The following is a 15,352-nucleotide window of genomic DNA, read 5'->3' as shown; positions in this document are numbered from 1 at the left end:
TGCATTAAGTACTGCAGTGCATCTCCTCAAGTACTGCAGTGCATCTCCTCATGTACTGCACCAGATTTGCCAGTTCTTGCTGTGAGTTGATACTCCACTCTTCCACCAAGGCACCTGCAAGTTCCCAGACATTTCTAGTGGGAATGGCCCTAGCCCTCATCCTGCGATCCAGCAGGTCCCAGACGTGCTCAATGGGATTGAGATCAGGGCTCTTCGCTGGCCATGGCAGAACACTGACATTCCTGTCTTGCAGGAAATCACACACAGAACAAACAGTATTGCTGGTGGCATTGTCATGCTGGAGGGTCATGTCAGGATGAGCCTGCAGGAAGGGTACCACGAGAGAGGAGGATGTCTTCCCTGTTACGCACAGCGTTGAGATTGCCTGCAATGACAAGCTCAGTCCGATGATGCTGTGACACACCGCCCCAGACCATGACGGACCCTCCAACTCCAAATCGATCCCGCTCCAAAGTACAGGCCTCGGTGTAACGCTCATTCCTTCGACGATAAACTCAAATCCGACCATCACCCCTGGTAAGACAAAACCGCGACTCGTCAGTGAAGAGCACTTTTGCCAGTCCTGTCTGGTCCAGCGACGGTGGGMTTGTGGGTCTGGTGAGGACCTGCCTTACAACAGGCCTACAAGCCTTCAGTCCAGCCTCTCTCAGCCTATTGCAGACAGTCAGTACTGATGGAGGGATTATGCGTTCCTGGTGTAACTCGGGCAGTTGTTGTTGCCATCCTGTACCTGTCCAGCAGGTGTGATGTTCGGATGTACCGATCCTGTGCAGGTGTTGTTACACGTGGTCTGCCACTGTGAGGACGATCAGCTGTCCGTCCTGTCTCCCTGTAGCGCTGTCTTAGGCGTTTCACAGTACAAACATTGCCATTTATTGCCCTGGCTACATCTGCAGTCCTCATGCCTCCTTGCAGCATGCCTAAGGCACGTTCACGCAGATGAGCAGGGAACCTGGGCATATTTCTTTGTGTTTTTCAGAGTCAGTAGAAAGGCCTCTTTAGTGTCTTAAGTGTTCATAACTGACCTTAATTGCCTACCGTCTAAGCTGTTAGTGTCTTAACAACCGTTCCACAGGTGCATGTTCATTAATTGTTTTTGGTTCTTTGAACAAGCATGGGAAACAGTGTTTAAACCCTTTACAATGAAGATCTGTGAAGTAATTTGGATTTTTACAAATTATCTTTGAAAGACAGGGTCCTGAAAAAGGGACGTTTCTTTTTTTGCTTAGTTTCGTGTATACACTCAGTATCCAAAACATTAAGAACACCAGCTCTTTCCATAAGACTGACCTGGCGAAAGTTATGATCCCTTATTTATGTCACTTGTTAAATCCATTTCAATCACTGTAGATTAATGGGATGAGACAGGTTAAAGAAGGATTTTTAAGGCTTGAGACATGGATTGTGTATGTGTGCCATTCAGTGGGTGAATGGGCAAGGCAAAAACATTTAAGTGCCTTTGAACAGGGTATGGTAGTAGGTGCCAGGCGCAACGGTTTGTGTCAGGAACTGCAACGCTGATGGGTTTCACACTCAACAGTTTCCAGTGTYTATCAAGAATGGTCAACCACCCAAAGGATATCCAACCAACTTGACAACTGTGGGAAACATTGGAGTCAACATGGGCCACAATCACATGCAGTTTTCCCATTGCCAGTCAGTCACCTTTTCAGGTAAAGTACAGTTCACATGCACATTCTCAAGAAGTTAGAGAACAAAATATATTTTTAACAAATCATGGCTCAAAAGGCTTTCAGGGGGAAACAGAAACAATTGTTTAATTACTTGTATCAATAATGACCACTTAACTATTTATTCTTCAGTATGAAATTATAAATTACCTCCAAGATCAGTGATACCAACAGCTTTTAGTAATCCCCAGCAGATCAGTAACACGTTGAAATTTGAGGGAAAACTTAGCTGGGGACAAGTTCACTGGTTCCACAGTTTTATCTATTAGCATCTAAATTCAGTTTTGTAACAATTAACTACTCAAATATCTTAATTACATTATGATCTTGAAAAACCAATCAGCAGCGTACATTCAATATGCCGACCTTCCATATGAAAAAAAACAAAAAACTTTTAAACAAAACGGATTATGCTTATTATTTYAAGGAAGAATAGTCCTTTGCGTCCTATAGTTAAAATAGAAACAATTCAAATATGTACATCTATGCCTACTGTAGTCCATTCATAATAGCAGGACAGATGTGCATTTAGTCTTCCACAGGATTCCTAATTCTAAACTGGTCTAAGTATTGCCTCCAGCTTCAAGACGTTCTTCAGGTTGATTAATAAAGATMACATGCATTAATAACAACAGCATAATTGTAAGACAGAATGAGCACTTGAGTGTTATGTCTGACAGAAATAAGGTGAACAAATAGGTTTAAGAAGCCATGAGAAGTCCTTGGCATAAGCGCTGCGTTGGTTGGCGCGGCTGTGTTTGAAGTGTGGGCGTCCATACAAGAGTCCAACAATAAGAAAGTGCCAAAGAAACTGTCCTGTCAAATTCATTSACACAGTTTGGAGCGATAGTTCAGTTATTTTTCTTTATCAAGCAACAGCTGTCCCACATCAAAGGGAAACATATTCCTTTTTTAGGTAAAGACAAGTCAAATTAAAGTTGACAATTTCWAGCAATATGCCATGCCTGCCAGTCTAGGTGACCAGGTCAGCAATAGAGTCATCCAAGACAGCGAGGTTCTGGCCCAAACTGGCTCTTCCAGACCACTTCAGTCTATTCTTGCAGCTGACAGTTCATTCAAAGTAGTAAACAAAACAAAAGCCTTCATAAATCGGTCACGGGGAAAGAAAAAAATGTATACTGTATAGCACTCTTGTACATTATATCAATGTAATCGCTAAGAAATTCTAATACCAAATAACTTATAAAACAAATATAGTTGCAAGTCAACGGCTGCACAGAATGATATTATCATGAATTGTTTTATAGATTCAATGATACATGGTTTTAGGTCAAACTGCTTCATGGAATAATAATCTGTAATCGTGTCTTCAGAATTGTCCATCGCCATAAGAGACGCAGCTAAAAACATCTTCGTGATTTCAACCAGTCCTAAGAATGACATCCGTAGCATAATTGAAACAATGCGGAGGATTGTTTTGTTTGAATTTTCTATCCCAGATCCTAGAGCAAGTTGACAAGGTTTACAGAATGTCGATGGCTTGACGTCTCTTCCCATAGTCCACTGCCCGGTCTCCCTGCATGTCTCGATCTTCATCATCTGAAAGGAGATTGAAGACAGAACAAATCAGGGAGTAGTCATCTCTCTTATCCCTAAATTACATCTGCTAGATAGATTTCAAAGGAAATCCCAAAAGATCATCATTAGGAATGCTCCATAGAGCAACATACTGTACATATTAGTCTGGCCCCATATTGGCCATAGAATTCCTAACACTACTTTTTTCACAGCCTGTTCAATGGCACTTTCAATGGCAGGGACGACAATAGCTGTTATAAAATGTCAATATCAAGTGGTTAAATGACTAAGGACCTACATGGATCTACCTGGTGGTCCATTAAAAAGGTTTAACACACAAAATACTTCACAACCTAACCTGTCGCGGAGAAATGAATGACAGCAGTACAATAATGATGAGACAAGAACYCACATGCATTTAAAACTTCAAGTACTACTCAAACACAGCATCTACTAATCTACTGCAGGTGTACACAGAGATGACAAGTGGGCACATACAGGTGGTGGAGCACAGATAGTGGGGAAGCGCACGGCTGGATGAGGCATGCAGACATTGGAGTGGAGTCACTGAGAGGGAGAAGTGCCCCCACCCACATGTAGAGGTATAGGGCTTGATTGTGGTATACAATGATGGGAGGCTTTCCCTCCAGCCTAAAATGACCCACTGAACAGTCCTCAGGCTTAGACCCTGAGGGGCGGTTGGTTATGGATGTTCCTGAGACAGGAATGGTGGGTAACTCGGGGTGCTGTGAGCTCTGGCCGAGCTGGTGGTACTCAGTCTAATGCAGGGGCAGCAGGAGTGGAGGAGGGAGAAATGGTGATACAGCTGGACTTGAAGACCCCTGGCCTGGCTCACCTTGGACGTCTTCCTCCCCACCATCACCATCCTCTTCCTCATTGTAGGCCAGCTCGGCCTGCTTGTCCGCCTCGTACTCACCCACGTTCCCATCGTCCCCATTGTAGTCCGCCAGCTTAGAGCCGTGCTGCGGATCTACAGGGGACTCGTTCTCATCAAAGAAACGGCCTGTAGAGGCAGAGAAGGGCCCCATCAGGAAGGGAGGGAAGCAAAGAGATTGTGACAGAGTCAGAAGAGAAAGGATGGAGAGAGTGAATGAAAGAAAGGARGATGAAACTAAGAAACAGAGGGGATGAAGGAGGTGGTGATTGGTTGGACAGTAAAGGTATGGGAGGGAGGCATAGTTTATATGTTTAAGGGGATTTTTGGGAAGACAAAAAGAGTCATTGGCAATGAAGTGATATGTGTAAAGGAACTTGGAGGAAAACATGACGAGTGTGTGTGTGGTGCAGAGAGTGTGAAGATGAAGCAAGGAGAGGGGTAGCTGGCAGGGCAGCTGGTTGGGGTATTGTTTGGAGAGTAGGCAGCGGAGGGAGGGAGCAGAGCTGAAGCCAGGCAGGCAGCAGGAAGGAACACCCTGAGACCCTTGAAGTCAGGCGGCCTCTCCCACTGTGTGTGCACTCTGGCATCTGGCCATCTCTTTCAGTCTGTGGCGACAGCACCTCTAATATGTATGACTTCATGGGCAGTGTTGAAGAAGGTTTGTTAAAACCCTGATAGCTAGGGAAGGCAACCGCTTATAGTAGACCTATAACGCAGCCTTGAGAAAGAACTCGAGATAGGGCTCAGACTGTAGAATGCGTTCAAAAATAGCTTATGTAATTGTAAAGGTTATGTTGTAACCTTGACACATCTGCAAGGGAGAGAAGCTCTTCTTACTGGGACGCTGCAGCTAAAGGTCAGAGGAAAGACACAACCACAGTCTCCATGTGTCACTTCTCCWGTGTACTGAGAGTTACTCCGTCTTCCCCCGCCCATCCCCACCAGCCTTTGGAGGSACTCACTCTGTCTGTGACGCAGGGGCTCAGCAGGCTTGGGGTCTCTGGCATGCCGAGGTTCTATAGGGTTGGGCACCTGGGCGGGGTTAGGAGGCAGAGGCAGTTCTGCCCCTTTCCTCTGTACACCATCTGCTTTCATCACATTGGCAGGAGCTTAAAAGGAGACAGCGAAACAGGTAGCATCAATAATGACTTTTTTTCTGTTAGAAACATTTCACCTGAAATTTGGTCATCCCTTTTGGGCTTTTCATTTTTAATGTACAGTAGAGGTTCAGGGTGCACTCTCTCCTGTAGTACGGAATGTGTCTCCCGGAGATTGAAAACATGCTCCTTCAGACTGTAGGCTAGCTCTCTGTGAAGGAGCATGTTTTCAATCTCCGGGAGAAAAGGATGAATCACCTTTAAAAAGACAGAGGTTGCCAAACAGAGAGCAGAGCACTGCGCCAACGATACATTTCCCTCCATTTTCTACACAAACATTCCATGAAAAAAAACCTGAACTGAAAACAGGAAGCCAGCATGGCTCACGTTTTATAGCAGCTAGTGTGGAGTTGAAGAGAGGCCAAGAGTAGCGGGGCCTCTGCTGCACACAGCCATTAAGAGCCCAGTCAGAGCTGTACCCAGGCCATGGCCTCAGGTCTCGAACTCAATGACAGACACACGATAACATGTCACCACTAAAGCATTACTGCATAACTGGCTTTGTCTCTGGGCAGCAAAGCTAATAAAGTAAACTGAAAATGCAAATATATAGTGTGTGAAGTTTGAGTTGACATACCTCTAAGCGGTCTGTGCTGCTCTCCGAACTCATCTGCCTGGATGGCTGCCTTGTTGTCATCAAAGAGGATGGGTCTTTCTGCCACCGCCTGGGGGGGCTGCTGCTGGAGGGCCCCCGCTCGTCCCTCCATCCCCAGCCCTAGGACCTTGTCCTGGATCTGGAGCACAGGCCGGTCCAGAGAGAGGTCTCGACCAGCCCCCTCACCTGCCCCAGCACCTGCTCCCATACCGGCCCCCACCTCTCTTAACGCAGTATCAGGTATCTCTATGTGGTTCTGGGTGATGGCTGGCTTCTTCAGGGCTAGAGAGAATGAGGGGAGGAGGACAGTTCCAGTTGAAATTTGACAATGATATTTTACACTAATTTTACTGCCAGAATCGTTATCAAAAGTAGAATAACCAGAGGGAATAAATACTCACCAAATTGCACATCATCTATTTTTCCCACTTCACTGTCCTCAATACCAGGCATGCCAGCATCACTGCCAGGCTTGCCCAAATCTTCTATCCCAGGAGGGAGAGAGAGAGAGAAGAATGGATGGGGTGGAGGGAGAGAGGGTGGGTAAGCTCTGAAACATTACAGAGGCAGAATGTGGCAATATGAGCTGGTTGTAATGTTACCTTTGAGGTCAGTGTCTCGGTGTGTGGCCACAGTTAGGTGCTCTCCTGCGGTCTCCACCTCAGTCCCTCCTTCTGCAGCTCCAACCTTCCTGCTATCCAGCACACTCTGCAGAGGGCGGGAAAGKGAGACAGAGAAAAAGATAGAGGGGAGAGATTAATATAATCACCTTACTATTGCTGGGTAAGCAAAAGTCACAATGACTAAGTGCAGAACTGCTGACATCCAGGACAAAGGACATTCCACAGAGTGTATGATCTATGAACACCAACAGGGGGTGGTAGACAACCACTTACATTACGGGGAAGGAAAGGCAGGAACATCATGACTAGCAGCTCTGACAGAGGGCCTCACCTTTCTCAGCTTCACCACCTCCTCCTCCAGGGTCTTTTTAGCTTCTTCATACTCGTCCATTAGTTGTGTGATTTGACGRCCACACTGCAAACTATCATTCACACAAACAATTGGTTAGACAAATCAGAGAGAAAAGCAATGAAGCTCTTGTCAAAATTCCAACCAATGGCTATATTGGTGCGATAGTCATCATAACCTAAACTTTGCTGTGATTTTGAGAGCCTAGAGCAAAAACATGAAAGATGTGTTGAGAGAGTTCATTCTCTGTACCTCTCATACTCCAGCTTCCTCTCCAGGTTGGTGCTGTTCTTCTTCACCTCCCTCAGCTGGATCTCCTGCCTCATAAACTCCTGTTTCAGCTCCTTCAGCTGCTCTACACCCCACCCAAATAACATAGAATATGAACCCTAAGGTTATAGTGTATGGACAAATGCAATTTCAACCATGCAGTGATATCGGGCTTCAGCTTTAGTGTCGGACAATCATTCAATAAAGAAACTAGGAACGACAACATTGAAAATCTGTTTGCATTAGAGTCCACTTGGCACATGGGGGACTTGAGATAAAACATCTTAACAGCACTAATAGCATTAAGCAAACTGCTGTTACTGCTCCAGGCTCTAACTGTGGTAATACAAGCCCATACTGCTTTCTGCTAGCCTGGCCTTAAGACTCCAACAGAAGTGTGCCCTCTGCTGGCCAGTGTCTGCTCTTACCTTTCAGCCTCACAATCTCCGACATCTGTGCGGTGACATCACCCTGCACCTTCATCTGGAAAGGAGAGAAAAGAACATCAGTCTGAGGAAAGGTCACCAGAACACGTTGTTAGCAGAACTCTTTGTGCTCATCTTAATTCCAAACACAACCGGTTTAACAGGACATCTACATTATTACATGGCTGAACTAGCCTAACTGGAAAGATATCATTTTCATACTACGTTCAGATGCAATAGCATTTCAAATGTCAGCTCGGCAACAGTAGATATCTAGCTGCATAAAAAGGTTCTGTTGAGTGAAAATTCTGCTTGCAAAACACTCCCGTCTCATTCATTGCGTCTGACCCGCCGAGTGACTGGAGGACCACCCGCAGCCAGATATTGAGTCAGATCAGATGGAAGAGATCCTAAAGGACAGCCAGGCTGAGGCAGTCAGAACAGAACACAGAGCAGCAGCCTTCATTAGATCTCTACCCTTCATAATGAAGCCTGATGGAGAGAGACCTATGGCTCACTGTAATAGGAATATTTAAGAGAATAAAGTTCACATTTAGTTTAGAGTGATAAACAATGTTTAGCATAGTTATACATTCTCATTCTGTAATAGAGAAATGGTTTCTAGTGTTCTGTGACACTTGGGTTGATGTCAATAAACTGGATGCTGTATGTTCTGGATTAAACTCACATCTGTTGATAGCGATTGACGCCAGACTGGAGGTACAAGGACACACTGATTACGATTGTATTCTGTGAAAACACTGATTCTGTAGCAGCTGACCAAGTCCATGCCTTTTGTTTTGACTTCCCAATAGCCTCTCGGGATTAAAGAACAGTTGTCTGCTATTCAGGATATAAGGGCTGTCTCAGAGAAGGCCACTTAGACATTTTCTCTGCTTCTGTGTTAGAGGTGTCTCCCTGTTGCAACTTGTAATAAACTGGATTGATTTTCAATTGACTTTACACCCCCAGACCGCTTAGAGTGAAACCACTTTATAATCAGAACAATGCACTATTGGCCCATTACACATTATGACACACTGACTGGCTAAGGGGTTATTACATGTATTTTCATACATGTACAAAGACAAAATTCAATCCCAAGTGTTTTTTGTTGCCTCAACCAGAGGAGAGCGGCTGTGGCTTTGAGGTAGATTTAGGGAGCGGTGGGAGGGGTGCAGGCATTGATCTGAGGGGAGGAGGTGAATGTGAAATGCAGCTGGGAGAGAAACAGAGGACTGAAGGCCATCCCCGGGGCACTATTTGTGCATGCTTAGAGGCATAGAGAACGTGAAGAGTCTACATGTCTGGTATCTGTATTCTGCACATTTGTGTGTCCATATACGCAAGTTCGACAGACAGCCTATGTGGCCACACAAACACCTGAGCTGTATAACGTGTATTTATGAATACAGTTACCGTTGTATTGAACATAATAGAACACAGTAAAAAAAGAGAGGCGAGGCTGAGGCAACATTATGCTACACCAAATAAGAGTAGGTATAAGAGTAGGTATTTGTGTTCTGAGCTCAACATCTGTGGATTTGTTACAAAGGCATTATGAGCTTAACRTATGCATACATCCTGTGTTCAGTTTCATATTTGTCTAATTCTGCAATGGTTATATTATACACCGTTGCCAGATGTAGCTTCTCTCAAAAAGGAGACAAAATCCTAATTTGTACAGTTTMCTTTCCTTTGTCCCGTCTTTCCCCTCCCCCTACCTTGACCACAATAAAAGACGGCCCAGCGTTGCCCAGTGACTTGAAGAGTGAGCCATCGTCGCAGCACTCCTCATTGGCAGTACTAGTCACTGAGGGAGCTACTGCACATGCACAGCCTAATACTTGATATCCTCTCCTCTACCGTACACAAAGTAAATGCATCACTATATAGAACAATAATACTTGTTAGATGCGGCACGTCATCTCTGCAATACCCATCTTCTTGAATATACCAAAGCGTATCTAATTGAAAGCACTCAAAATCCAACACCGGCCATATAGGTCCAGTCAGCTCAGTGGCTGAGAGGCCGCAGACGGCGTGAGAACCTGTCAGACGAGAGAGAGTTCTGTCCTCCTGAGCCCCTGACTGATCCAGACAGGCCCCTCTCTGCCCTCCACCCAATTACACATCTCCCTTATCTGGGGTCTGACTAAGTCTCTACAGCCCAGCCAAATGTATAACCACTCAGAATGAGCAAAAAAAAACTGTCATAAGTGTAAGGACAGGAGATCCCAGCTGCTAAAAACACAGGCAAAGGACCATCAAACCTAGAAGCTTCATAGACCTACTGTATTCTACACCCTCAATGCATGAAATTAACATCAAAAGACAAAAACATCAAACCCAGCCCGGAGAAACCAAATCGATTTGAGCATGGTGCAAACACCAAGGGGATGCCTGGCTGGCTGGGATTACCCTTCCCGGGTGGCAAGTAACCACGTGTCAAAAGAGATCCCTACTTTGTTTGCCTGCCCCATATGTGTAATTCAATACTAGTCTCTCCCAAAGAAGATTCTCTCTCTGATAGCTCCATTGGCCCAGTCACTAAACATTTTACAGCCGTGTGGAATAGTGCCTGATAATCCTGACTGTCAAGTCGGTGTGTTAGGCTGCCATCATGCCTGGTATTCCTTATGTGCTCCTTTTTGTTCATTGAAGGGAGTGAAAGCGAAGGAACCGCTRAATGAGTAAAGGAACCGTTATTTATAGGCTAAGGAGGGAATAATATCCATTCGGGCACCTCTATACGACTGTCCCAGAGACAAACAACTCCCCCACATACGAGATTCACGTCCCCATCAGTTGCCACTAGCCACCAATCAAATCACAGGGGTGGATTCTCCAGTGAGAACCAAGGGCTTGAATCAAATCCACAGAGGGAGGGAATGAGGGGCTCAGAACTTTAATGCAGAACTTTAATGAGGCAGAATGCACAGAAGAGGTGTGGCAGTAATTACAGCATCAATGTCAGCCATTGTGGAGATAAAAGCTTCATGCTGTCTGTCACCTTCCCTGCAGAGAGACACCGAGTGGTTCACAGTTTCTCCACCAAATCTGCTGTGTGGAAAATAACAGTGCTCTTTCTTGGCACCCACAAAGTACACTGCAGATGTGGAGACGGAAACCAAAACATTAAAGCAAAGCACTTCAGACAATTACTTTGTGTTGCTTCTCTATCCTTTAGCCCTTTCAGCAGTACTAGAATGAGAGGAGTAATGGCATAACTAGGCTATGCTAATACAGCATCATTACTACTACCACCACAGTAACTCAAATCACATTCCGTATTGCATGCTCAAAAATGTATTGCATGCTCAAAAATGTGCTGGTATTGCATGCTCAAAAATGTGCTGGTTTTCATACCACTGCTGCCATTTCAATGACATTTGAGAACATGAACACACTCCTAGCCCCAATCGAACAACTGACTCGAGAAATAAGATCATCAACTGCGTCTGCAGCAGACGTGATAGCCTTTGTCGTGGCATTGTAACGCCTGCTCAACAAAACTGCTGACAGACCGTGGGGTTAAAACTTGCAAAGGTACTCTACAAGAGGCTGCGATCCGGTGGCATTCTCTGAGCCTCTTTACTCTATCGCCACCATGCTCAATGCTAGGTACAAGGACCACTACTTCAATGCAGACAAGAAACAGGGTTTACGTGAAATGTTACAGACACAGCTGGACAAGGTGGAAACGGACACAGTGACAGTGTGCACCAAGAAAGAGAGGCCACGGACAGACAGAGCTGAAACTTCACTACTTGACATGTATGATGAAATCCTGGTTGAGACTGAACAAATTAACAACAAAACAGCACAGCAAGTAAGTGAAATAAATAGGTTTTGATTATGTTTTACTGGTAATGGAGACAAACGTAAATGCCAACAAAATAACTTTTTGGTCTGTGTGTGTTTCAACTATTTAACTGTACTAGAATGCTTACTAGAACGTTTTTTTTTTGGCAAGGAAAATATTGGATATCGGTATGGGCCCAAAATTTTATATCGGTGCATCTCTAGTTATTTGTGAAGAAATATGTGACCTAACTGCCCCACAATCCAAAGTAATAAGGTTGATAGTGTAGTCTATCAAAGCAATCAGACCAATTATTTTAGAAAATTTAACTGCTTGGCATAAAACATTTTAAACTCCTTCCACTACCACAAAAACACTTGTAAAGAGTTAAATTGGTGGGACTTGCTTTTTCTTCATGCAAAATTACCATTATTTTATGAGAGAAATAAAGCAATTATTATCAAATTCTGAAGACTGTAGACTGCTTCTATCCAGCCCATGATGTAGGCCTATAACCTAGCACACTATGGTAAGACAGACCGTTCCTCATCAGACAGTCACTGCTTCATCATATGTGCGCCACACAGACACACACAAACCTGCTCTGACCCTCCACCAGAAAGGAATATTAGAAAAGATTTGCCATTGCCTGCACTTAGCCTCTGTCCAGGCMWTTAACATGATCTTTCGTCATGATTCATCCAGTTGCATTCAATTTCACGCTATAGCCCAACTGTCGTTTTTCTATGTTTTTTTTTATGAGGGGCGCAATAGGGGCATGTTTTATTGGTACATAATCACAATAGGACTAAGGTTGACGTSGCCCAACCCTAACACTGGTGACATCCTGGTACGGGACAAAGAGTAGATTAACGCTGGGGAAAATCTGGGACTGGTCTTACACTACGACATCCCTCACGTTGAACAGAAGATTTGCACTGTTGGACACAATTAACATTCAGGAAATGAGCTGTAATTTAAAAAAAATATACAATCCGGTTTGGGCATGGCTAGCCCACACAATCCGAAGAGCAAACATCCGTGTGGGTACGGCAGAATGCTAATCCCCCCCCCGCATCTGTTCTCGCCACACCTCCTATGCAATCTGATGAGGCACATAAGCATACATTGAGGTGGTTGAGACAAGGAGGAGGGGAGAAGCAGACTGACTGTAGTAAGTGTAAAAAGAGGCTGATCCCCAGRCCCAGCACTGGGCACACAGATGGGCCCCAGCTGGGACTCATAACCCCCATGTCAGCAAGGAGGGAGACTTTACCTCCTGTAAAATGACTAATATAAGTGTACGAATATACACCAATAAACAATTTGCAAACTGCAATGCCAGGTTAGCAGGTGCTATTGTGATGGGGATAAATGAGTTTAGCTGTTATATGATATGGCTTTTGAAATCACCTTTGAGATTCAAAGGATCTGATGGCTATCATAGCTGAAGTAGATAAAATAACCACTTAAACTAAAATATTGTTTATGAGTATAACCTACATTTAAAATGACATCAAGACTCATTCCTTGATTTAGGAAGTACATTTAAAAAAACATTGTCACTTAGGTTGTACTGACGTGTACCTCAAACTCATCTGAGGCTTAGATAACAACAATGCACTGGGACAACACACTCAACTTTGGCTTGCTTGTGTGTGTGTTTTGAGCATTCAAATCGTTGCTGGAGACTGCTCAGTCTTTACCCATGTTGGTAGATGTCACTAGGTTGACATCACAGGTTTAGCTCTCCACTGTAATATAATAGGATGCAGGTGCAAGGCTGCTTTCCACCTGTCAAACCTTTGGCACAGTTAGTTAATAAGCCTGAGATATGCAGGAACTAGGAAGCATAGGTACTAAGGATGGACTTAGTGATCTAGTCCTACCTACCTTTTCATCTGTGCACTTTTTGATGAGTGCTTCACGAGCATGCAGCTTGCCCTCCAGCATGCTGTTATCTCCATCCTTCTGATCGATCTGTTTCCTGTGCGTGTCTACCTGCACCATCAGCTCTGAGTTGCGCTTCTCCAGTCGACTGCGCGCCGCGTCGGTCCGCTTCACCTGTGTCTGCACCTCTGCCAACTCGTCCAATAGGCGCCCTTGCTTGTTGGACACAGTCCAGTAGTTGAAAGAAAGTATGGCAATGATCACCATCAATGCGATCAGGARGAAGGACGGGAGACGGCCTCCCCGTCGGTTTGCGCCAAAGCCAACCATTTCAGAATGTATTAGATAACTGATCTAGAAAACTAAATAAGCCTATGCTTCTCCTGGTAAACAAATTGGGTAGCTGACATGCCGTTCAATTACAGCAAACACACAGCCACTGAGATAGTCAATAAAGAAAGCATTTGTATCAAACCCCAAACGAGTTTCTTGCATTAGTTAGCTGCAGGGAATGTGGGGAACAGTTATTCACGCGCCTTCCCTCTTCCGCACAGTCTTGTTTGCATTCATCCAACGACGCTGTAAGATGAAATGCATCTGCAGCGACGTGGCCTAAATGCAACAAACGTGGACAAACACTAGCCAGCATGCAAGTGCCAAATTTATTTAMCTATCTAACGAGTCCAGTGTCAAAATATCTGAACGATTCTGGTGGGTCCTGAGTCGTTTCAAGATAGATAGAAAAAGTGTATTTATCCACCAAATCGTAAACCTACAGTAGCTAGCTAACGCATTAGCAACCTGACTGCATTAACACAGATTTACCAAACTGGTTTGGCTAGCTGCTTGCACTGKAAGTGCTAGTCAGACACTAGAAAGCAACTATTGCCATCCTAATGATACAGCTTGATWATGGATCTTAATTYTGTATATAGAAAATACTGTATTCAAACGTTAATCTAGCTAACCTTTATAGCGCTATCCAATGCAATTCAACGTAGTCGCTACGCGTTAACTGCTAATCATTGTCGCTACTACGCGAGATAGCAACATAGGGTAGCAATACGTTCTTTGTAGCTAGCTATTAGACTCATTGAAATAAGGTTACACGTGGTAAACGCTTATTTTACCAATAGATAACAATTTCCCTTGTTAGTTTGCGGTCATATTCCTAATCAGATCATTTTTGTTTTACCCCTGTCCCCAGTCTCGAGCCTGTCTTGTCTGTTGATATGGTTACTTTAGCTACTTCCACCTTGGCTTGGCTGGCATATCCTCCGTTGTTGGTGKCTCTTGACTCGTGGATACGAAACGCAAGCGACGTTGAATACAGTGATTAGCTATATCGTTATAAAAGGTTAGACAGTTAACGTCACATTGACAAAAGACTAGCTAATGTAGACACACAATACAAGCTAGTTTGTCAAACCACCAATTTCAGATTTCTGAAGTGTAGCCAAGGCGTGCAAGGTGCATGGTTGGGTTAAAGTGACAGTACAATGATCCAATCATGACATACGTCTTGCAATAAAGAACACATTCTATTGGGTAGTTATTGTATGTTTGGAAGCACATTGGATGAGAAAAATGACATGGACGGGGTTTATCCAGATCATGACGGGGTGTTGGATTCGGATTTRTAATGCGCTGAAGTTCCGTGTTCGTAGGCAAGGCAGCACACAGTGGACAGAAATATGAGTCAAATTTATCAAACATGTTGGTGTCTGACTCGGGTGGAAATGTGTGTGTGTGCAGGGCCGGTTCCAGGCATAAGCGAAATAAGTGGTCACTTAAGGGGCCCAACCAATTATTATATATTTATATTTTTTACTCAGTTAGTGTCTCAACTTACTATTAAAGGTGCAATATGCAGAAATCATTCCACCATTTACTGGTTGCTAAAATTCAAATAGTTTGCCTAATTCCAGTTTATGTGACAAAACAAGCAATGTATAGTGTAGTGAATTACTGTACCTTCTAAACCGCTGTGCAATATCTTTTCAGTAACCAAAAAGACTGTATTTTCAGCTGTTTGAAGCGGTTGTATAAAACCAAAAGTAAACTACGCAAATACCAAACTTAAGCACGG

At 44.2% G+C, this 15,352-nt stretch overlaps 1 protein-coding gene across 5 annotated transcripts; it reads right to left on the bottom strand.

Moving 5' to 3' along the window:
• Window positions 1-1,772: 1,772 nt before the first annotated feature.
• On the bottom strand, window positions 1,773-14,753 carry LOC111974139 (protein GOLM2). 5 transcript variants are annotated; one of them, XM_024001747.2, is made up of 10 exons: window positions 13,267-14,753; window positions 7,572-7,626; window positions 7,126-7,228; window positions 6,856-6,946; window positions 6,504-6,609; window positions 6,303-6,386; window positions 5,884-6,183; window positions 5,112-5,258; window positions 4,108-4,275; window positions 1,773-3,272 (listed from the first exon to the last, which is right to left on the bottom strand). In XM_024001747.2, exons 1-10 carry the CDS (start codon window positions 13,591-13,593, stop codon window positions 3,196-3,198), a joined length of 1,458 nt encoding a protein of 485 aa, XP_023857515.1. In that variant the 5' UTR covers window positions 13,594-14,753; the 3' UTR covers window positions 1,773-3,195. The 5 variants fall into 5 exon arrangements, with proteins under 5 accessions (XP_023857515.1, XP_023857517.1, XP_023857516.1 ...); XM_024001749.2 differs by having other exon boundaries at window positions 4,189-4,275; XM_024001748.2 differs by having other exon boundaries at window positions 6,303-6,383.
• Between the last annotated feature and the right edge of the window lie 599 nt (window positions 14,754-15,352).

This window comes from Salvelinus sp. IW2-2015, linkage group LG15 (assembly GCF_002910315.2).
Source record: "Salvelinus sp. IW2-2015 linkage group LG15, ASM291031v2, whole genome shotgun sequence".
Classification (NCBI taxonomy): domain Eukaryota; kingdom Metazoa; phylum Chordata; class Actinopteri; order Salmoniformes; family Salmonidae; genus Salvelinus; species Salvelinus sp. IW2-2015.
The sequence above is the reverse complement of the archived record's forward strand: the minus strand, read 5'-3'. Positions and strand labels throughout refer to the sequence as shown.